This window comes from Mesoplodon densirostris, chromosome 11 (genome assembly GCF_025265405.1).
Source record: "Mesoplodon densirostris isolate mMesDen1 chromosome 11, mMesDen1 primary haplotype, whole genome shotgun sequence".
In the NCBI taxonomy this organism is placed as follows: Eukaryota; Metazoa; Chordata; class Mammalia; order Artiodactyla; family Ziphiidae; genus Mesoplodon; species Mesoplodon densirostris.
The window spans coordinates 31,494,582-31,519,555 of record NC_082671.1 but is presented as its reverse complement, the minus strand read 5'-3'; the positions used below and the strand labels follow the sequence as shown (position 1 = coordinate 31,519,555).

At 40.4% G+C, this 24,974-nt stretch overlaps 1 protein-coding gene across 1 annotated transcript in view; it reads left to right on the top strand.

Moving 5' to 3' along the window:
• TPH2 (tryptophan hydroxylase 2) overlaps positions 1-24,597 on the top strand; it is a 96,673-nt gene extending 72,076 nt beyond the window's left edge. The window contains exons 9-11 of the mRNA XM_060111783.1: positions 11,552-11,647; positions 20,280-20,413; positions 20,543-24,597. Of these exons, the coding sequence (XP_059967766.1) occupies positions 11,552-11,647; positions 20,280-20,413; positions 20,543-20,717 (405 nt within the window). The 3' untranslated portion in view covers positions 20,718-24,597. The remainder of the gene's footprint in view (positions 1-11,551; positions 11,648-20,279; positions 20,414-20,542) is intronic.
• The last annotated feature ends 377 nt before the right edge of the window (positions 24,598-24,974 follow it).

Sequence of the window (24,974 nt, the reverse complement as noted above, 5' to 3'; positions counted from 1 at the left end):
TGGCTGGGTAACCTTGGATAAGTTAGTTAACCTCTCTGTGCCTTAGTTTCTTCATCTTTAAAATGAGAAAAATAAGATATCAAGTCTTGCACAGACCTACTTGAGAATGGACTTGAGGATATGGGGAGGGGGAAGGGTAAGCTGTGACAAAGCGAGAGAGAGGCATGGACATATATACACTGCCAAACGTAAGGTAGATAGCTAGTGGGAAGCAGCCACATAGCACAGGGAGATCAGCTCGGTGCTTTGTGACCACCTGGAGGGGTGGGATGGGGAGGGTGGGAGGGAGGGAGACGTAAGAGGGAAGAGATATGGGAACATATGTATATGTATAACTGATTCACTTTGTTATAAAGCAGAAACTAACACACCATTGTAAAGCAATTATACTCCAATAAAGATGTAAAAAAAAAAGATATCAAGTCTTGTAGCTCTATTGGGGATTAATGAAATAATGCATTGTAAAGCTGCTTAGCACAGAGATGTGTTCAATAAATGTGAGCTAGTGTATTTGACATGATTGCACTCATAGGCATCGAGGTGGCCACATCAGTAAGACTCAAGTGCAGGAAAGGTCCCTGGAGAGTATTTCTACTCTTCGGGTGACACTGGTTAATTCTCTAACTTTCAACAACTCAGGTTTTCCCTTCTGAAATGCAGACTCTGCAGTTTATATTACAAAGGGGTTTCAGATGGAGCCAGCATGCTGCTTTGCAATGTAAAATGTTTTAACCATAAATAATAAAGGCAAGGCCTCATCTAAATGATGTCAAGCTTCTGCCTAGAGATGGAGGAGGCCTCCCCTGAGTTAATAGCATACCTCCCCTGAGTGAACATAGAGAAAGGCAGGTTGCAGGAAACCGCCAGGGAGAACAAATGAATAGATATTGTTTGTGCCAGTGAGAGCACATGAAATAGGAATTCCTGACTAAACTTTTCAAGCAGATTAGGAGTGATGCTGTTCATTGGTACATGCAGCACTCCCTGAATAACTCAAGAAAGCCATAAATTTGGGGTTTCAAATCTTGGCTGCCCACTCCTTATGAGTTCAAGTTCCTGAGAATTTAAGCCAGGTGTTTGCAGTTTGGCTGTAGGATGGCTGCGTTAACACAAAAGTATGTAAGGAAGTTATTGGAAGAATTCCAGAAGATGTTGTTTGCTCTAGTTTTGAATGTGTCTCCATATTTATACACAGAGGTCCTAGGCTGGTGTCTAACTAGCAAGGCTTGAAAGTTCTCTGTAATAAAACAAGGGGAGATACCTTAAAATAACATACTTCAGAAACGTTTAAACGTTCAGCTCTCATAAACACTGTTTTTGCACTGTTCACATTTTCTTCTCTCACATCTAATTAAGAAGAGTTCTTCCAAGATGAAAGTCATGGCTATAACTGGCTAGAAAGGGGCATTGGACTCTGCTTCTTTGCACAGATGTTTAGCAAAGGCATGACCTTGCTGGATTTCTACTGCATATCTTTTCCATAGCTCTGATAGAATCAATTATGGCCCGTTCATTTATTCATTCAGTGAATGAGCATCTACTATGTGTCAGGCATCAGGAATTCAACTGTAAAACAGGTAGTCATGGTCCTGCTTCTTGGGGACTTGCAGTTTAGTGAGGGATACAGACAAGGATTTATTTATTTATTTATTTATTTATTAAGGTTTTTTTTTTTTTTTTTTTTTTGATGTGGACCATTTTTAAAGTCTTTACTGAATTTGTTACAATACTGCTTCTGTTTCATGTTTTGTTTTTTTGGCCCTGAGGCATGTGGGATCTTGGTTCCCGAACCAGGGATCGAACTCATACCCCCTGCATTGGAAGGCGAAGTCTCAACCATTGGACCACCAGGGAAGTCCCACAGATAAGGATTTAAATATAACTTAAATGCAAAGACAGGGAAAGGAAGGCGCTTGGGTCAGGTTCAGAGGAATGGATGATCAAAAGTGGTTTCCTGGGGGAATACTTTCTCAGCAGTCAAGTTATTATTTTTAAATTTGCTGTTATATATGCTTACTGAGAGAATAGATGTTAATACTTCAGGGAACATTTGCATCTCGACAGGCTTTCTTCATATTGCAAAGTGGCTTAAATTGGGTTTCAGGAACTGTTGACTTGTAATTAAGCCTGCTGTCGCCTATCCAGAAGGGGACTCTGTAGAATCAGAGTCCTGAGACAGGGGATGAGTCAGCCATGAACATGACTATGGTCTTAATCACCTCAGAGCAGGAAGCCTTCACCTAAATTTCAGCTCTTACATTGATTTAGCATTTGACATGTGTTTATTCATTTGAGTCTCACAATGGCACTTCAAGATAGGCAGGACATATTATTATCCCCTGGCACACTCCTTGGTATCCACATAGTGCTATACACAAAATTGGTGCCCAGTAAAAATTTGGCAAGGAAAGGAATCTCCATTTTATAAATGAATAAAAGGAGGCTTAGACAAGTGAAATGACTTGCCCCAAATCATACAGTACAATAATGGCAGACTGAGCTACTAGATTTTCTGCATCCTGACCTGGTGCATCAACCCACTTCTCAGGAGTTTAGGATGTCAAGGCAACGTGTGATAGCTGAGGCAGCAGAGACATGTGCTTGGTGTCCTGGAGGCAGGTTATTGTGACAGAAGTGTGATTCGGGCTCCTTAAATCACGCTCCCCTCTAAAGGGATTACAAATTAGAGTCCTCTGCTCTGGTTAATGTCTGTGAGGAAAAAAAATAGAGTCTACACCTTGATTAAACTTAAAAAATGGCCTGCATTTCCACTTCAGAGGCCATCACATGACCATCTAGATTCCTAGCTTCTCGTGAAAAGACCAGCGCCTCTGGCAGTCAGACTGCCTTTACCCAAGGACACACTTGGCAAGCACTGAGTCGCTGTCCCCATTAGATGGGATACATGATACTGAGTTGGGAAGTGAAATTTCATCTCCAGTCACCTGCCCTTTACTGATCAGGGAACTCTATTGATCAGGGGACAGTAGAGAGAACAGAGGGAAGGGCGTTCTAGCAAACATACCAGTTCTCTTGGTAGCCAGAGCCAGAGGGTAAGTTTGGTTAAATAGCTTCTCATGAGACACCAAAATATTTCAAGTTTACTGTCTCGTGCATTCTCACTATCCTTTACCAAATCTTTTTTGGGCCCATCAAATAACGCATCTGTATCCAATGTAAGTAGATTGCTGTAGTTTAAAGCAATACTATGTAGTATTTGGTTTTGTGCTGTGTAATATGTCTTTAAGATGTTGGGGGTAGGAGTTTATTAATTTTATTATTTACTTTTGCTGTGTTGGGTCTTCGTTTCTGTGCGAGGGCTTTCTCTAGTTGCGGCAAGCGGGGGCCACTCTTCATTGCGGTGTGCGGGCCTCTCACTATCGCGGCCTCTCTTGTTGCGGAGCACAGGATCCAGACGCGCAGGCTCAGTACTTGTGGCTCACAGGCCTAGTTGCTCCGCGGCATATGGGATCCTCCCAGACCAGGGCTCGAACCCGTGTCCCCTGCATTAACAGGCAGATTCTCAACCACTGCGCCACCAGGGAAGCCCAGGTGGTCTCCTTTGAAGTTGAAAATGCTCTCGGATAAGCTGTAGAAGGGGCAATAAAACTGAAATGGCCAGAGGGCACTTAAACAAAACATCCATTTGTTCTTGAAAGCAACCAAAAAGATATAGGAAAGGGTAGTTAAGAAACACACAGGAAAATCCTGACTAAACAGTGCTGCTGAAAATCGCCTGTGTCAATGTATTCTTCACTAAAAGTTGTCTTCTGCTGACGCTTCTTTTTCTCCCTACGGATGTGCCTTTTATATATGATGATCAATTTTCCACAAGGTTTGCCGTAATGTTTCCTTAGAGCTTAGGTTTTTACATTTTAATTCATTCCATGGCTGTTCTTAATTGCTCTTTTCACAATTCAGGGTCATTGTTTTCTTGCAGACAGAACATACTCAAATCCCAACCCTCTTCTTTTTCTCAACTTGTTTTTGTCTCTACCATTCAAGTGGAGCCTGTGATCTGGTCCATTCTATACTTTGATTTACCTTTAACTTCCTACGATTTGCATTTTGGGTTCCCAGAAATCACTCCCCTCCTCCAGCCCCTCGATATTACTCTTTCCAACAACTTCCTCTCTTCCTGAAATCCCTCTGAGATCCCACTTATCCTTCAAAAAGTCCAACATAAACTTCATATTCCTCATCTTCTGAGACAGATAAGCACACTGCAATTTGACAGAAGTTTATGGTAGGATTAAAACAGCAGGACATTATGATTACTGTTGTCGCTGTTATTTTTATATTAGTCTTGTCTACCCGTTTGTACTGTACCTTTCTTGAGCATAGAGACCATATCTTTAGCTATTTTTGTAATCTCAAGTAGAGCTCGGCACAGTAGAATTGAACAAGTATAAATTTTAAAAAGGTGTTAAGTTGTGACCTGCCAAGAGCTATAGTGGTTTTCATTTAGAGGCTCGTGGAAAATATGAGTGTAGAGACAATCCTGCAAGGCATCTGAACAATAATCCCTAGGATCTAGACAGTGACTGGCCCTCGAATCTGTGAACACAGAGCGGGTGGCTTCCTTTGGCCAAGGGGAGGCTTCGAGATAGGGTGCGAGGGGCCAGTGGTTACAGAGCGGCTATAGCCCAGGTCTGCAAAAAACCAATGTCTTCCAGCTCTAAGTTTCTAACATTTCTTACACTTTTGTTTCACACAGGAGTAGCCCAGAGTAAACTAATGAAGCCTGCAAAATCCCCCTTTCTGCTCTCTTTTGAAGCCCAGTTCCAGAGAATGTCTCTAGCCAGTAACCCTTGCTCTGCAAACAAAGCCCAGCGGGTAATCGTTGCACCCTAGTGTGATTTGGCTTTATGTGTGACTCCTGGCAGTTTAAATGGTCAAAGAAACAACAACAAAAATTGACGTCTGGTGAGAAGTTTTCTATATTGTGACATTTGAGTGGTGACCTCCATGGCTTAAGCAGGGCAGCCTCCATTTTCACTTTCGTTTCCCAGTGTGGAATTTGTACAGTATTGCCTTAACAGTTCTATTTCAAAGTTTCCCCCTTAGCTATCAAGCCTCATTTCTGTTCCAATCCTGTTATTATTTGCAGTTTAATCAAGATTAAGGGAATTGTGGCCTAAGGTGAGAAGGTACTTGCTGCTTGTAAGCTGAAATTTTATGGGGCTAAAATCCAAACTCTAGTAGCTGGAGATTCATGGTAGAGGAGTGAGTGGGTTGGGATCTTGGACCCTCTTCACTGGTTCAACAATTTTTCAAGTGTATTCTTTGACATGCTAGTCGTTTGATGGAAAGATGTTAGAGAAAGGAAGGCTGTGAGACACATGGCTCTTTTGCTGTGTTTTTATCTGCACTTACTGAGGTTCAGATCCCTGGTGTAAGAACATCTTCGCAAAGCATTCTTCCTTTCTGGGACTGATCCTCTTGTTATGACATGGGTACCAAATAGAACGATGCTCGTCACACTTGTGTGGGAGTCGGGTCCTCTGGGCCCCAGCTTCATAGGTGTTGAGACCTTATTTTCTCGATCATGAAGAAGTGGTGGTGCTGGGGAGGGGGAACAGAACCCAGGAGAGGGCTGGGGCAGCGTGGCTGGCTGGGGGCACTTGGGGAGTGTGGAGTCATAGCTATTTATACCCATTCTGGAAGTAGTTCAGTATTTCAGCAACAGGGACTGTTGTGCTAGTTTGACGGGCTGGTAGTGGCTCTGCACCTGTAAGTGCACTTGCTGGTGAGGAAACAAGGCAGGATCTGAAGTTAGGAAACTGGAGTTTGACTCCTAGCTCTGCCAACCATGGGTCGAGGAATCTGGGCAGATCCCTTGATCATTGAGACTCAGCCTTCCCATCAGTACCATGGAAAAAATAGTAACTACTCTATCAAGTTAGTAGGAAGGGAGCGGATGTGCAGTAAGATGACATATGTGCGAACACTTTGTTAAACGGCAGCTCTACTGGCTGAGTTTTCCTAATATTTTGATGTCTTGCTGTTGTGATTGAATTCTGTTGTTTAGTGAAAACTTCAAGTATGGAAGTGTTTAGGGTTGTTTAGTCAAACACCAAATATTGTATCTCTGTGCTTTTTGAGTTGTTGGATCTGCTTTTGGTATATTTTTCTTGTTCCCCTCTCATGTTAGGGTGTGGACTTAGAAGCTACATAACTGAAGTTTATTTGAACTGTGTACTAGATAAGGATAAATGGGGTCTGGGTGAGGACCTGAGGGATTCTTTTACGTGTAAAGCAAATCAGATTTAGCACATAACCTTTTGTTATGTTTAGCACATCTCAGTTAGGGCCGTTTCGGACATTCTTTGCTAACTTCTTGGTTCCTGTCTGTCCTGCATATGTGGATGATGGAATTCTAGGTGTGGAATGATGTATGCAATTACTTAGAAGTATATATTATCATTTTGAAAAGATCATATTTTTAGTGAAGGCAGTAGAGAATATACATCACTCACTGACTCACTCACTCACTCACTCAGGCATTTATTAAATGATGTGTACAGACGATTTTCCCGGACAAAGTAAAAGAAGTAGGATACCTGGCTGTCTTCCTAGGACTTTGCGCACCATTTAAATCCAATTTAAGAATACAGACTGACTCTCAGTAAGAGGTTATACAATTATTTCAAAGGATGCAGAGAGTTGGGGAACTGGGATGCAACAGGGCCCTTCCAGAGGAAAATTGGAACAATAAATTTCTTTTTCACCAAGAATTTGAAAAAGGTGTACATCTCTTTAATTGGAGTATGGTATGTGCCTTAGCAAGAGCTTCAGGTACCTAACATCAAATGTAAGAAGGATGTTGCATCGTGTCCTTTTGTAAATCACTATGTGGGACCAGGTGGATTTTGTTGGTGTGTTCAGTGTCTCTGGACGATGTTCCTTCCCGCTCTCACAATGCCCTTTTGGCTAGGCCAGAACTGTTGCGAGAGTGGTGCACTACCAGTAGTGATCGGAAGATGGCAGCATTGGGCGACCTATCTCATTTTCTTAAGCACACTCCCTGCTAGCTCATCCCGTGGCTGTGTTCCACAGCCGTGTTTGGATCTCAGATCGTCACTCAGACCTTCTTCTGCTTAATGACTGTGTATGTAAATGACTCTGCTTTTCTTCTAGGGAAGAGGTCCGATATATAATTCCTGTTTTGGTTTTCAGTTAATGATTATATGTAATTATATTCGAATAAAATATTTATAAATAATTACTTATAATTAGTGGTATGTAGAACTTGGAATTCATGAACATCAGCTTTGATGAAAGTTACCCTTCAATTTGGGAGGTGTTAGTCTTAGTATTATTGTTTGTTTCTGTTTAAAAGACATTAGTGACCAAGACTTTGCAATCCTCTTTTACAGGAATTCTTATAGGGCTCAGGTGTTTGTTTTTTGGGTTTTTTTTGATAATAGGTAGGATATTTATTTGGTAAATCTCTTGGGAATATATTACAGATCCACATATGGCAAGTGCTCTGATGAAAACAAATTATATTTGCTTAAAATTTCAAGAAGCAATTAGCCACCCTTGAATTTTGAAGGGTCTCCAGGGGTCGTCCAGTCCAACTCTAAGTAGGCTTTGCACTTCAAACCAGGCAGAAGACACGTGCAATTGCCCCTTCCTCCCCACTAGTGATCGTGCTCAGGTTCTTCTGCATTTTGAAGTCTATACCTTATGCATTTTGAGGCGTTAGAAACAGAAAGAGAAAAATTATCCTGAGCAAGTCCATAATTCAAATTTTGCCAACACCTGAGCTTCAGGTACATTTTATCATCCCTCTGTATCAGTTAGCCACACATGGAGCTGCAAATGGAAAGCTATCTCAAGGTGAAAGGCCTAATTCTCTGGTGAGAGGAGGCTGTAGAAGCAGCATCTAGGCTCATTCCTTGGTCGAGGACAGCAGGAAACCAGAGGGAAAGGCAGCTAGGGAATGAGCAGATGGAACTGTGTAAGGTCAGAGTTTCTGGAAGGAATCCCAGATGAGGGATGGGGCCAGAGAGCATTCTAAGCAACAGGAAGGAAGACGCCCAGTGGCTCTTCCCTCTGAGGTTACCCTGATTCTAGAAGCACAAGGATCGAAGACACACTTATAGATTTAGCTTGGAATTTTTAGCCGAGTTGATGCAGACCTTTTAATTCCTGCCTCACACTAGGACAGGATGCCAGATCTAGGTGAAGACTGTGAGAATGGTGCACCAGATTTTCTCAGGGGCTCTCTCAGCCTGCTTTGATTTGGATCATAACCATGACTGTGCATTATGTGTGCATTGATATAACGTAAGGAAAATTAAAAATGCACATAATAGGCTGACCTAAATGCTCCTGTAGCTGGCTCCATATGCGTACTATTCTGGAGGCTTTTGAACATGAGAGCACATTTTTTCACAAACTCTTCTGTATTCAATGTTAAGGCTCCAAGGATTTCACATCATGTGCTATAAATGCAATACAAATTAGAGAAATCAGCCAAAGACATACTAAGAAGATGTCATGAGATTCTAGTTTTCCTGATTTAGCCTTTCATTTCCCCATTTTTTTGGTTGTAAGGAAAAAATCATGCATCTATTAATCTTTTACCTGGAAACTTTAAAATGTGACAGATGTTGAGCTCATAAAACACTGAGCTCTAGATCTCTTAAATATCACCATCTAGACCGGTTCTGGGTAAATCACTTCATCTCCTTAAACTTGAGTTTTCCTTTTGGTAAAGTAAGAGGCTGAACTTCCAGGCTTCCTGTTCTATGACTGTATGATCACTTCTCCACCATGCCCAGGACTGTGCAAAATTTTTTGGAGGACAGACTTGAGGGCTGTATTTTAACATTTCTTTCTTTTTTGTAATTGAAGTATATTTACTTACCATATTATGTTAGTTTCATGTGTACAACATAATGATTCATTGTTTCTGTACATTACAAAATGATCACCATGATAAGTCTAGTTACCACCTGTCACCATACAAAGTTATTACAATATTATTGACTGTATTCCCTGTGCTGTACATTTCATCCTCTGTATTTTAACTTTTCAACACATCTTCACATCTCTTATTTTGGTTCTTCTCATGAGGCCTCTGTGATACTGAGTTCTCCCAACCCCCTGCTACCCCTGGCCCAAGTCATCCTCTAAGTCGCTCATCACCCTTGTCTTGACTGCCACTGCCTTCCAACTGGTCTCTCTGCTTCCACTCTTGCCCCCTATAATCTATTCTTTACCGAGCACCAGCGTGATCTTTTGGAAATGAAATCAGAACGCATCTCTCTCCAGCCTAAAACCTTCCAGTAGCTTCCCGACACCCTTGGAAATACACATCTATCCGTGCCTCAGGGCCTTTGCATTTGCTATTTCCTTTGCTGGGAACACTCTTTCCCCTGGGTCTTTGTACAACTGGCTTGTTCATTTTCTTAAAGAAAGGGCCATTTTCAAGTAGGTTGCAGCTTAAAGATCACTCCTGCAGAGAGGCTTTCCCTGATCCCTCTATCTAAAACAGCCGTATCCTCTGCTTGTTCTCTGGCATGATATTATTATTTATATAGCAGATTTCGCCTGACATTCATCCTGTATGTTGATTTTTGTTGTTATTGTTGTTCCTCATCTCATCCCAGGAGCATACCTGCTTCATGGGTTGGGGAACTTTGTTCCCTTGTTCTCTGCTAGAGCGGAGTCTGGCATATAATAGGTTTGTAAAAGTGTCTGTAGAATAAGTAGATGAATGAATAGACGTCATAGGCAGGAAAACTACAACCCAGAGAGGTTGTGGTCACAGAGCTAATTAGAAGCAGGGGTAAGACTAGGACTCAGGCCTCCTTGTGTGTGTCTTTCCTCCAGGTTCTGCTGTCACACAAAAAGCCTAATTTAGAAATACTTCATTCACTGTTTGTTTATTTATTCACCGGCTACTTATTGAGCTCTTGTTATGTTTCTGGCAGTAGTCTGTGTCAGTTGTTCTCAGCCAGGAGTGATGTTGGCCCTCTGGGAATGTTTTTCAATGTCTGGAGACATTATTGGTCGTTGCAAATGGGGTGGGGGTGCTACTGGCATCTAGGGAACAGAGCCAGGGATGCTGCAAAACATCCTCCAGTGTACAGGATAGCCCCCTGCAGCAAAGAGTTATCCAGCCCAACGTGTCAACACTGCTGAGATTGGGAAGCTCTGTTCTAGATGAGCAGACAGTGATACTGCTGTCATGGAGGTGATGGTTTTGTGGGGGGAGACAGATGACAAACAGTATATTTCATACATAAAGACCATGTCAAAAAAGTGATGTGACAGAAAAGAAAGACAAGTCAGAACAGAGTAAGAGGGGGTGCCGGTGGGTGCTGTGGGTGGTGACAGGGTAGGAAGGGCTGTAATTTTCGCCTCTTTGGGAGATGAATCAAGAAAGGAAATTTTGCCTCTGGAGGCTCAGCTCCATGACCTGGAATGACCAGGCCTTCGGGTCCAGCCCAGGGCTACAGAGCATTGACCACTCAACTTCAGAGATCGTCCACACATAATAAAAATATAAAACCCTCCAGAACCAAGGGACATCTTAACCTCTAGATAAAAATAGAGCAAATAGCCATGGGCTAGAAATAATTAGTATTTTCTGCTCCTTTTCAGGGATGTTTACATTCTCTTTCTCAACCCCTTCATTGCTCCATCATCACTAATGCAGGACAGTGTTAATTTGATGAAATTTTTTATTGCTCATTGTCAGCCTCTCACTTTCCTCTTGGAGCACAAATAGTGTAATTTCAGCTCCTCTCAAGAGCATCGTGAGTTTTTTGGTTGTACGGAGATTTCTGTCTGTCTAGGTTGATTTCCTAGGAACTCAACAGAAGCAAGTGTAGATTTTAATATCTTGGGGAAGCTGTAGTAGTTGATGATGGTAAAACTCGGGCCAATGAAATGGTTCTTACTATATGTATTTAATGTATATGTATATAAGTATGTATACATGTAAGTGCATACATAGGTATCCATTTAAGATTTCGCTAAGAAAATGGTAATTTGGTAGGTATATACTTGTTTTCTTGCTCTTTCCTGGTTTCTTCACCACAATTCTTTACCAAGCATTGGCGCATAGTAGGTACTCAACAAATGTTTGTTGAATGAATAAACAAACTGCAAACATCCGTTTAGGATTACTGAATTTCAAGTTATTTTTCCACATTTACATGGTGCTACTGAACCACAACTTATTAAATATAGTAGCATATTCTTCTGGCATTATCACTGTGACATATTCATTCTTTCTAAATCTGTGTTTTTTTAAATTTTAGAGTCATTGCAAGGACTATGATTTGACTCATAGGGTTTCTGAATCTACGAAGCATAAGACTCTTAGTAGTTAATACTTTTTCCATTTACCTTTAAACTGGGGAGGGATTATTAGGCAATAAATGTCAAGATATCTTCTTGACTTAAATGCGTTTTAATTGACAGTGCTGAAGAAATTATGCAGAGTGCACCATTTTATTTTGGGTGCCATTTTGTTTTACAGAAGAGCTTATTGCCCAGTTCACTGGCTGTGTGTCCACTTCTTTTTCAGTGCTATTTCTTCACTATTGAGTTTGGCCTTTGCAAGCAAGAAGGGCAGCTGCGGGCATATGGAGCTGGACTGCTTTCCTCCATTGGAGAATTAAAGGTATGAAGCTGTAAACGCAAATATCCTTCCTGAGCAAACTGGTTCAAGGTCATGGAAGATATTGATTTGTCTGTCTGAGTCTCTCTACTCGCAGATACCCCATAAATATTTAGTACAGGGGATTTGGTACCTCATATGTGGGTGCTGACCTAACTTTTTGCACTTCTGAAAATGGGTCATGCCTTTCTGGGTTTGTGGTGTGACTCAAATGGATGAGCAGCCACGTGCACGAATCAACAGGAATGACAAATGTGTGCTCAGATGTTGGGTAACAAATGACTGGCCTAAGTTTAGTGCTGAAAAGTGGACACTGAGCTAGCAGTGATCCTACTGATTGAAATTCCCTTGTAAAGGTGGCTTGGCCTCTCTCATTTCTGTCATCCCCATGGCTCCCACGGATTCTCCAGCATCTGCTTCCCAAAGGGGAATTAGAGTTTATTTTAGCTTCTTCAGAATTAATGTAAATTAAAACATTTATGGGCATATACAATAAAAAAAAACACCTAAATAAATATGTGGTCCAAGAGGTATCTAATATGTGTAGTGATGCCTAAGGGATGCTATTTTTTTTTTTGCCTTAAAATACAGTTTAAAAATCATTTATTCAGAAATGTTGGAGTCTGGGGCATTCTGATCATTTAAATATTCTGGTTACTAAAGAATTGCTATCTGTATACCACTGGGGGATAGCAAGTTTTGATGAATTTAGAATGCATTGTGATATCTAATCTGGAAATGGTACTGAAAATAATTTAATCTTTCTTTGATTATTCAGACTAAGGTCAGGATTATGGACAATCCTAGGATTTTTATTTTGAGTATTTATTATCCTTACCTAATGTAACTGGGATATATATGATTACTGGAACTTTTTAGATGTTTATACTATTGAAAGATGCAATTTAACTGTAGTTTCATTGAGTCCGTTCACTTTATGACTTCATTCATTCATTCCACAAATATTTGGTTGAACATCTACTATGCGCCATGTACTATGCCAGGCACTGAGGATACAAGGACAAATAATGATGATGAAGAATAAGAATATGAAGAAGATAACAACTGCCTCAAAAGACACTTAAATAGACTTTAGTATTTTAGGGGCTTTAAACATATTAACCCACTTAATTCTCATAACAACCCAATGGGATAAGTAACACCATTATCACAGGTGAGAAAACTGAGGTATAAAGACATTAAGGAGCTTGTTCAACATCACACAGCTAATAAGTGTTGGAGGTGGTCCCAAGTCCAGGCAGTCTAGGCTCCAGGATCCAAGCCCTTGACCATTAGGCCCTATTGTCTGGGATTCCTGTTATCAAGGAGGTTACATTCTAGTGCAGGAGATAAATGACCAAGATAATACAGACAGTGTGACAAATGTGCCTGGCACATTTTAGCCCATGCCTGGGAAGGCTTCCTGGTGAGGGTCCTGCTGCCCACGCTGATTCTGGAGGAATGGGAAGGAGGAGTAAGGGACGGATGAGATGCTGGATCAATCAGCAGATAGCAGTGTGTGTGCTCTACTCAAAGCCTGGCCCATTAAGGGAGCTGCCTGAGGCCCTGCCTGGCTGGAATAGATGATAATATTTAATGTAACAAAAGCCTGATGTAATGTGTTAAATTTTTCTTTTCTTTCTTTTCTTTTCTTTTTTTTTTTTTTTACAAAATTCTCAACAACAAAAAAATCCATTTGGGGTTAATCTCAAAGCCCACAGCAATAGCATGATGTCATATGTCTGTAAGACCCATGTCTTCTATAGATTGTTTCTTGATTTCCCTGAAAAAAGAATTAGTCAGAAAATTATATAGCTCTTGAGCTACATCTATTTACATTCTCTTCAGAGGGCTTATAAATGATACCAGAAACAAAAGAAACAAATCTCTCTTATTGCCCCAACTTTCAGCAGGGTCCTCTGGTCTGGTTAATGAGGCATGTGTAGGCAGCACTGGGGTGAATCTGTTGTTATTGTTCCTATTGGTATGGACCGAATTGTCTGGAAATGGAAATCAGCCAGAAACATGTGAAGGGCATTGTCTGCCGTGAATCTTCTTGTTCTGGTCCATCACCTCTGGTCATTAGCATTCTTCCATTCCCAAATTTCAACACTCCCAACATCCCTATGATTGCTACTTTAGACCAGTTTTACAACTCAGAAATACCTTCTATATGAAATGTCTTCTGACTGTTCACAGAGAATACGTAACATGAGACCTTTCCTTAGAGTCTTAGCTTTACCCTCACCCCATCCCTGCCCCGCTCGGTGTCAGCGTCCAGAGCCTTCCCCCAGCGCTTGCGAATACATCTGTCCAACTTTTATTTGGAAGAACAAATGATAGTTCTGAGCTCAGGTGGGAATAACTTTATTAATAGCATTATAATAATTCCTGTGCAAACCCACTTACAGTTTTGAATGCAGTTGCCTTTTGTGGCAAAATGTGTTTTTGCTGTTCCAATTATAGCCCATATATAGGTCTCGGGTAAGTTGTTGGAGGTTTTGGTGTAGTCCTTCTAATTTTACATAACTATGCACAGTTCATCTTCTTTCCTTGAACTGAACACATTTTAAAATGTGTGCTTTAAGAGGCTAAGTTTTCAGAGTGTAAATGTTGCACGTCAGAGCTGGCCAAGCACTTCCAAGTAGTATATCTATAGTTTGAAGGATAGCTTTCATTTTTCCTTCTTATTTTTTGACAGTGCTTATTTTTTATCTTTGAAGAGAGAAAAAAATAAGTATGGAAATGCTTATAAAAACTAACATAAATCTGATAACTATAAAGACAATTTAAAAAATCTCAACAATGATTGCTCTCTCTCTTGTTCTAATTATTTTTTCTGTGATGTACTTTTATGAATTCCAAAAATGTATTTGGGAAGGGCCTTTCCATACCTTCATCACTTTGGGGAGCAGTTAATAATGAGCTAGATCATCTGGAAAACTGACTTTAAAAAAAGGTTGAGAATAGAATAATTGCTTACTGTTCACCCACAGTCTAGTATGTGTCTTTCCTTTAATGTTCATTTTCTCTCTATCTCAGAGTTGACCTAACTATGTAAGTCTCTCATTAAAAATTTTTTATTCACTCATTCATTCATTAATTTTATTCAACAAACTCAAAATTGAAAGTTCAATTTCAAGAAACTTGGAGTCTCTAGAAGGGAAGGTCTAAGAAAGTGATGAATATGGGTCTTTGCTGAATCCAGTTCCCTTGGAGAAGCAACAGTGGGGAGATCTTGTTCACACGAGGTGGTAAGCAACTGATTACGAATCGGTGAGCTGGCTGAGTCTTATCTCAAAAAGTTAATCCATCTCAAAGCAAAAGGCAATCTCTCCTTCTTTTTCATGGGTAAGGGTAAAGTCTAGTTCTTTGTTTCCTTAAGGGCAGAGATTAGATTTTTTTTTGGTAAATGGCCTTAGCACCCACCCCATAGGAGTTGCTGGAATATTACATACAGATACATCTGTTCTGCTTTTCAGGTTTTGACAAAGCTGGTGGTTTTTAAAATTTTTATTATTATTATATTTTGGCTTTAGTTTTAGGATATCCTTGTATGGTGAATTTATTGTACTGCTTTTATAGAGCTATTCATCAGCCTTCACAGAACAACCTTATATTTATTACAATCATTTGTATTTACGACCACTTGCAGCAACTCTGTGAGGTGGTCAGAATTACTGCCAGGCTGTAGAGAAGAGGCCCAAGGCCCTCGTGGGTTCCCTGAGGTCATCCAGTATGTCAGCGGGTGGCAGGAGTTGGGACTCTGAGAGTGTCTGAGCTCTCACACCTTTCCCGCATTCCGATGGCTCACAGCTCCCTTCCCCTTGCCTCTTCCTTTCCTGCAGTAGCACTGTTAGTAATAACAGAGCAAATGCCAGACACTGGGAGCCGGGGAAGTGTCTTTGGCTTTTACACAGGGATTTCTTGAAGAGGGAGTTTGTTCCCTCCCCCCTGCAGCTTATTCAAACTGCTGAAACTTTCAGCATCACTGATGAAAAGAAGTGTGATGCCATCATCACCCAGTTTGGCAATAGGGATGTTGCTACCGCACTGTGCTCGGTTAGCAGGAAGAACATTTGAGGAAGGTTCAAAAATTTAATAGACACACATACGTACATACATATACAAATGTATATATTTGTTGTTCTGACGTGGGAAAGGATGATTGTAATGTGAGTGTAGGGGTGTTTGCAAATTTTTATTCAGAATCTAGGGCCCAAACTATCTAGACTTCACACTTGAGTTTTTTCCTAACTTTAACCAGTCCTAATATAGAGGGTGAGGATCACAGGTTTACATCTAGAAGAGGTGAGATAATAACTCTGTGTCATTGCAAAGGCAGGTGGCTGGAAGGAAGGAAGATTTTTGAGGTGATGAACTCAGGACAGGCACTGTTGCGGTCTAGGACCTGGCAGCCTCATAGCTAGGGCCATGCTTCTTTTCTCGATGGGTTCCAGAGGAGCTGTACCAATGGTGGAAGGCGTGGCTGGTTGCATATGTACACCAAGCATCATCTGGAGACTGAAGTAGCAAGGATAACATAATTTACTGAACACTTGCCATGTGCCAGGCTCTTTGCATGTATTGCCTCCTTTAATTCTCACCATATTCCTGGATTATAGATAACTGTAAGTATTTCCATTTTCCAGATTAACACTGGAATAGGCTGACAGAGGTGAAATAATTTGCCCCAGATCATGTAGAAGCTAATTGGGTTCTGGGAAATTTTTGATGTTGAAAGAGATTTTTTATTTAAAAGACTGGAACTGGCAAATAAGTCTTAATTTGTGCACTAAAGCCAATTAATTGGTAATGGTCATCTCTGCTGGGAAGGGTGGGTAGGCCATGCCCAGGCCCAGTGGGAAAGGCTGCTATGGTGAATTTACACTGGTTGGGGTGGAGGGAGGGGATGGTGGTATGAGAGCTGTGTATTTGCAGGCCCTGTTAAAATCGTATTGCAAGAAGAGCTTTAGAATTCATATAGATATAACCTTTTCAGTTTATCAAAGAGGAAACTGCATCTTAACCTGCGGAATTTTCACTCATTTGATAAACCTGTGGGACAGCTACGTTTAGAATCTAGGTCTCCTGGCTCCAAGTCCTGGCTTGTTGTCTTTGGCCCTATGGGTAAATACAAAACAGTCCTTTTAGAGAGCATGTAGATGAGAGGTGATTCTCAGGTATTCCTGCACTTTAAAAATGGCTTGAGAGTAAAAGACTGTCAGCCAGATTCTCTCAGCATTATAAAGCCTCTCTCTGCAGGAATTTGGATTAATTCTGGCAGAGTTCAGGATATCAGACTGTTAACACTTTGGAAAGGATTCACCGTGGAGCTCTCTGGGGACATCAAGCAGTTTGGCTCTATGTTTACAGAGAAGCTACTCTGGACACAGAGGAGAGGGCATGATAGCTGCTCCCCAAAACCAAGGTCACTTAGAGAGAGACATGGATAGGAGCTGAGAAGCAAACTCAGTAGGACTTTGCTCCACTGGACAGTGGAATCAATAAAGACATGAATGCTATTTTATGGCCCTTGAGCTATGCTTCAGTGTTCAGAAACAGGGGCCCTCATGGGCTGCATGGATATTGCTGGCAGTCTTCACACAAGAGAGCTCCCCATCAGTAAATGAGACCACTTATAGGTGTGATCACCACCTCATTTGTTGGCCTCACTCCATGGCTGCTCCCCCAACTCTGGGCTCTTTTCATTCTCCAGGCTAATCCTTGGGTGCCATTATCATTTCCATATTTGTAATAGCCAAGGGATAGAACTGGTCCCATACTCCATGGATGGAGAGGTCCCCAGCACGTAACCAGGTACTGGACGCAGCAGGATCTTGAGGATAGACTGCATTGTTGAGAGCTTAGAACAGTGAGCTTCCAGTTTTCCTTTTGATTAGTACATTAAGCAAGTGCAAGATATATTACCTGATGGTCTTTGCTTCAAATCAAATGCTGTGAATCCACTGACTTTTCTTGAAGTCTGGCGCAGAGCACCCTGCCCTCTGGGCTTTTTCTTGATCCACTCTCATCCCACTTACCTGTTAAAAAAGACGAAATGAGCTCATTTGAGTATCCAGTAGAATCATGACATGATACGGTTTTCTAAAACTACACTGATTTCTGTCTCTGTTATTACATACACATCTTCTGGAGGCATCCTCTACACAGGGTGACTGCTGAGGGTGCTAATGTCCTATCACAGCATTCCAGACCTAAGCAGACAAGTTTCACCCTCTTCCTGTGCTTGTCCTTGGCCTAGTGAAAAGTCTGGCTCAGCAGGAAAGCCCTGAGGGAGCCATGGCTTAAACGTTCATATAGTCTATATTGCTACCACTCTGCCATGCCCCTGAATGCGGGGGTGAGAACGTGGAAACATCTAGGACACTGAGTCAGTCACTGTCCTCCTTTTCATATGTACTGATGGATAAATGGACAATTAGAGCAACATACTAAATAAAATGTACCCAGAGTGTATGGCTGCGAAGAAAGGAACTTCTAGTTCTGAAAGCCCTGGTGAGCCAATAGGGGGCCTATTCTTTGCAGAGGAGCAACAGCTCTCATCAAAGCACATTTTGTTTCTTGAAACTGTGAAATTGTTTTTAAAATGTGGACAGAATTATTAGTCATGTGGAACCCCAAATCCCTTGATGTTCACTGCACTGCACTGAACCTAGCACAAATGCATTTGCTGGTGTAGTGACCTTCCGCTTACAGTGAAGTTGTACTGTGGGCCAAGAAATATGAGTCCACTCCAAGAGGCCCTCTGCATTCCCTGATTCACATATGCATTGATCTGGACAACGGAACTTTGTGGGAAAGCAAATCAAACACAGGGCAGGACCATGTGCCCTTGCCTGTCCGTCCTTGGGTTCACAATTACATTTTCAAACTTAGGGAACGATATAGCCTTCTTCATGGAAGGCTGTAAATCATTCCATGCATTTTGAAATTGTTGGGGGAATGTACCAAGAATACTGAACAGGAAAGGTTTTTCAGCGTTTCTCTAGGAAATCTTAGCAGTTAGAGATTGAAAAGTGCTTTGGGTGGAATCCAGAGACTGGAATAGAGTGTCTTCAGAAATCACCCAGCCCAAACCTCTCACTTACACTTGAGGAAACCGAGGCCTAGAGAGGTGAGATCATTTGCCAAGGTTATCCAGTTAGTAGCAACGCCTGGACTAGAGCCCGAGTTTTCTAATTCTCAGTTCAAGGCTGTTTCTGCTACCCCTTTCTCTCTTTGCCTCTCTCTCCCAACTAATTTACCCTTTAAATTAAGAAAGAGAGAATCTAGAGGGGTATTTCTCAAAATATAGTTCACAACCATCTGTGTGTGAATCACTTTGGATGCCTTTAAAATGCAGACTTCTGGGATTTATCCAGACCTACCAAATAATATTGAGGCCTGGGTATCTGCATTTTCTTTCCTTTTTTTTTTTTTTTTTTTGGCTGTGTTGGGTCTTCGTTGCTGCGCACAGGCTTTCTCTAGTTGTGGTGAACAGGGGCTACTCTTTGTTGTGATGCTTGGGCTTCTCGTTGCGGTGGCTTCTCTTGTTGTGGAGCACGGGCTCTAGGCGTGCAGGCTTCAGTAGTTGTGGCCTGCGGCTCTAGAGCACAGGCTCAGTAGTTCTGGCTCATGGGATTAGTTGCTCCACGGTATGTGAGATCTTCCCGGACCAGGGCTCGAACCCACATCCCCTGCATTGGCAGGCAGATTCTTAACCACTGCACCACCAGGGAAGTCCCATATCTGCATTTTCTACAAGCTCTTCAGTGATTCTTAGGCATATTCTGTGTGAGAACCGTCAATCCAGGGGCTATAAATAGGCAGGTGGCACGTGGCAGGAAATGAGCGCTAACTTTTAGCATCTCTGAATACAATCATTCATTGTTCCTTGCTCTTAGTGCCAGTCATGTAGTGAGCTGAACGGGGCTAATGATGGTTCAAAGAGTAATTACATTGGCTTTCCTGTTTCCCTAATGCCTGCTCTGGGCATAACTATAACTATTCATATTAGCTCTTTTTTTTTTTCCCACCTGGCAATATTAATTTGCTGTATATTTCTCTGCTGTGCTTGGGGGAAGGTAAACGAATGCTTCGCACGTATCCTTGAATATACAGGCCCACTCCAGCCTCTGTTGGTACACAGTACTTGGCCTCAAAATGTCTCACAGTGAGTCCACAAATAGTTCAGTCAGAGTCCCCATCACCTCTCCATGCAGGTAATTATTACTTTTGCCATTTAAGGGAAATTTCAGTACATTGCTTATAGCAATAAATTTAAGACCATATTTGTGCTCTCCTGCTTCTATTCATAGCATAGATTTAAAATTCCATTTCTATGGGGTTACAGCTCTGAACTGTCCTTCAGTGTGAATTTTGTTGATAATAAATAAAATAATACCATGTCTCATTTTTTTCCCTCAGCCACTAACAGACTTAAACAAACAAACAAACAAAAAAACCCTTAACACTCAATTTCCCCTGCATATGGGAGAGTTCCATATGTCATGGTAGATGAGTAGCTGAATAGTTCTATAAAATGATTGAGCTGTGCTGTAGGAATGTGACATGGTGGCACTTTGGAAAGCCTCATTCTGGAGTTTAACGGGTTTTGCGGTATGTTTTGCAGCATGCTCTTTCTGACAAGGCATGTGTGAAAGCCTTTGACCCAAAGACAACTTGCTTACAGGAATGCCTTATCACCACCTTCCAGGAAGCCTACTTTGTTTCAGAAAGTTTTGAAGAAGCCAAAGAAAAGATGAGGTAAATTTATTTTTCTTCCATCTGGAGAAAATAACTTTTTATTTTTCTGGCTCTGTTCTTTCCTTCTATCTGTCTCTTGAACCAGTGAGGATTGATCCCATATCCTTCTCTTTGCTGTTCATCTTGCAGGGACTTTGCAAAGTCAATTACCCGTCCCTTCTCAGTCTACTTCAATCCCTACACACAGACTATTGAAATTCTGAAAGACACCAGGAGCATTGAAAACGTGGTGCAGGACCTCCGCAGCGATTTGAACACCGTGTGTGATGCCTTGAACAAAATGAACCAATATCTGGGAATTTGATGTCTGGGACCTGTGTCATTGCCAGCCTGATCTTTCTGGGGCTTAGCAGCAATTCAGTCAATGTCATATAACACCAACAGCTTTCTGTGTCATGGCTTGGCTAGTAAGCATGCAATTCTGTATATTTCTACCTACTTGCAACTTACTGTGATAATGTATGAAACACCATAAAGAACCTGATGACAGATAACCACTCATTGTATGAAAGATTGTAATACATTTAAATGTCTTAAATAGATTTGACATTCCAGCTTAGTGTCCTTAACCAAACTGCAGCTATTGAAAATTGGTAACAAATAGCCCTCTTATGATTGTAGCTCCTGACCTTTTCTTTATCAGACCTGAGCCTTTCCTCTGTGTTCATTAGATAAAATGAAAATAGCAGTGAAACTGTTTCTATTTTCTTTAGTATCAGTGTTTTCACAGCACTATTTGAGATAAACCCAGAATTGTATGAAACTTCCCATCACATTAACAAAAGATTCAGTATTCTGTTTCAAAAGTTGAAAGTAGTGAACACACTAGTTGGAATGGTTTTTAGGTTGATTATTTATACAATGTAAGAAAAGAGAAATTTCCACAAATAGAAAATATATGTTGCATTGACCTTGTAGAAACTGAGTTGTGACATGCTTCCCAAAGTATTTTGGAAGAAAATACTTCCAGAAAGGGCATTAGGAAAGACTAAACAATGGGGAAAAATTTGGGGACTATGAATTTTATGCTGGAGTAAAGTGATTATTATTCTCAGCTAGTGAAACCATTTCTCTTGGAGAATAATTGTATCATAGAGCTTTGATTTCAATGACATAGAAATTGAGTCTCAGAGAGGTTAAGTGAATTGCTCAAAGTAGCACAGTTAGTGGTGCACCAACATTTACAGCCCATCACATCTCACTTTTGGATTGCTAAGACATTCAACTTGGTGTATGTATGTATTTATGATGTGTAGTCATAGCAGGGAAACTAATGCTTATCAAAACTAAAGTTTATTACTAAATAGGACTTGGTTTGTGATCAAGGGTTGACAGCAGTACAGAAATTTCCTCTCACACCCCCCAACCAAGCTAGGTCTCTGGGAGTCTGTCCACTTGCCTAAAGTTTGGGCAAATTTGGGTAAACAATAGTGATATACCACAAATTTCAGTCATCTTTGCTATAAGAGGTATAATCAGGTGATTAAGTGAACAAATAAAAAATTGCTGAATGAGCGAATGAATTTTAGCTTCTGATTCCCTTAACACATGCAATCACTGTTCCTCTAATTCTGCTTTAGTAGCACAGAATACTGGGTGGAGGAAAGAGGGGACGAGAAAAAGTAGAGAAGAATAAGATGACGAAATGACTTTTAAGTTAGCAATTCTAAAATATTTACTTGAGCAATTTCTAAGGATGTTCTTTAAATAGGAAACTACATGTGATTTCAAACTAATTTATACAGTTGTATGGCCCGTTATGAGTCAGAAATTTTTGGATTAAATGTATTCAGGAAGAATATGAGAAAGAGTTAAAATATATATCAGAGAGAGGTGAAATTACAATGAAAAATCAGAGGCTTGACTATCGGTTATCTTAATGATTGAGGCTCTTTCATTTCTGAAAGATTCTCAGAACAAAGGACTTTTTGAGAAGGGATCTGGTGCGTAGAATGTGAGAGTCATGCAGTTTAAATGCTACGTTAGGTGAATGAGACAGTGCCTTGAAGAATTATCTGTGGTAGAGAAATGATGAGCAAGCTGAACCCAAATAAAAGGATCTAGAATGATCAAGTAGTTGTAAAATCCAATCATTTAATAAATCCATAAATACATAGTTTCTTACATCTTGCTTTGCTAGATCTAGATGAGCCTGAGTAATTAGCTATTTATAAATATTAATCTAGAAAAATAACCCAGAAAAATGAATCCAGAAATTTCCAATGAACAATAACAAGAGACTAAGAACAATAATTTAGAAATTTCCAGAACTAGTTGCTGAAGTTTCTCAAAGGAGAAAATGGGCTAAGAAACTCTTAATGTCTGCTCTCTCTGTTGTTCCCATAATTTGGTGTTGCTCTAGATAACATTTTGTCTTTTGTAACAACATGGATGGACTTGGAGGGCTTTATGCTAAGTGAAATAAGCCAAATAGAGAAAGACAAATACTATATGATATCACTTATATGTAGAATAAAAAAATACATCAGACTAGTAAATATAACAAAAAAGAAGCAGACTCACATAGAGAACAAACTAGTGATTACCAGTGGAGAGAGGGAAGAGGGGGACGGGCAAGATAGGGGTAGGGGATTAAAAAGTACAAACTATTAGGTATAAAATAAACTACAGGATACAGGGACAACATGGGGAATATAGCCAATATTTTATAATACCTATAAATGGGGTATAACCTTTAAAAATTATGAATATACTGTACACCTGTAACGTATAATATTACAGCCACTATAATTCAATAAAAGAGGAAAAAACCCATGTGTAGCCATCAAGCTTCCCCCTTCTAGCCCCAATGAAAGGGGAGCTTCTTAGTTAAATGTACTGAAGGAGAATTATATTTAATTGTAGACAAATTCTCTCAACAAAAAATGACATTTGAGCTATCTTCTGATTGACTATAGAGGCATCTTTAGTGTTCTTACATGTGCAAAATCTATGTTGTTTCAAAAATAGAAGCACTGCAAAGTAAATAGGCTTTCCCACAGAGCTTATATAGGTATCATACAAGGAGGAGGAATTATTTGATTCTTTTTAGATTTGTTCTCCATTTGGAATAGCATAGTTTTCGCCATATGAAACAATGGAATCATGGTTTTCATTTGTTGTGAGCATTTAACACGCAAATGCCATTACAACTAATAGTGGGAAAAGTCCTATAAAATTTAACAGCCATCATAGGAAGAGTGTTGGCAGAAAAAGTCCCCAAATGGAAGTAGTACAACAAAATAATCACAGCCAGCTTCTTGTCGTATCTGATACCTGCTCAGTGTAACCATTTGTCTCAGTTATGCCTCCTGACTTAAAGCTAAATTAAATAGATCCAAGGGCAATTATAAATTTAAAGACACTTGCTCACTGTCATCTCACTGTGAATTGCTACTTTATTTTGGCTTTGCTGCTGTCTTCTGTAATGAGCTAATCAGAAGTCAACCCAAGGTTCTTAGCAAGACCAAGTTTCTTATGTATCACACCTTGCAAAAAACAGCCGGAATCTGATTAGTCCAGTTTTTTCTTAAAGCATTCTTGTCTGTTATGAGTTGGGGTCAGGCAACCAGTATATTCTTGGATGATCGGTTTGTATGGCATAGCAGATTGTTCATAAATCACATGTTTTAAGAGTAGGGAACTCTGACCCAGAGTGGTTAAAAAAAAATTTTTTTTTTTACATTAATGTTAAGGGTTGTGAAACTTGGGTGTCTGGCTTAGTCTCATTTATTTACTGTGTAATTTAGAAATGATGCTTTATGGGGAAATGATGCTTTATCTGTGCTTGTCTTGCTTGCATCGTAAATGGGCCTGGGCCTAATGAATGTAATGTATTGCAACATTTACCAACATGAAAAGTTCTCAAATGAAAAACAGTATGCTTTAACATGAAAGCAAATAGAAATACAAAGTTTCACTTTCAAATGGAGTCATGGCTCACATCATTTTCTTCATTTGAGGAGGAAAACATTAACACAGGATGTAGTTGTCCTCCTATTCATTTGATCTAATTTTCACCTTCTAAAGAATCAAGTGCTGACGCTTACTCTCATGAACCTTGTCTTACTTATAATGAAAAGGAAAGCAGCCCAGATTTTTCCAGTGTGTCTTGAGTTTTGTTTTGTTTTGTTTTTTTTCTTCTTCAATTTCCAAAGACATTCTCTTATTTGGGGAAATGATTGTTATGCAGATTGACTTTTTCTGGGAAGAGGCAAGGGAATTAATAGAGACATATTCCTTCTTCTCATGTTAGATTTGCATGTGTTCAAAATAAACCAGTTCTGAAACATTGAATGGTGAGTCTTTATAATGTGACTTGAGGTCTCAAAACATTCATTCAGTGGCTTAGACCATATCAGGGACTGTATCAGGCACTGTTCTAAAAACTGAGGCTATAGTGGTGAATAAGGCAGAGGAAGTTTATGCCCACTTTGAACTTACATTCTAGTAGACAGATACCAGCAAAAAAAAAAACCAAAAAACCCAGATTATTTGACATTGTGGCAATTTTATGAAGAAAATAGTTGGGGTGATGTGATAAAGGGCAGTGGAGAGGGGA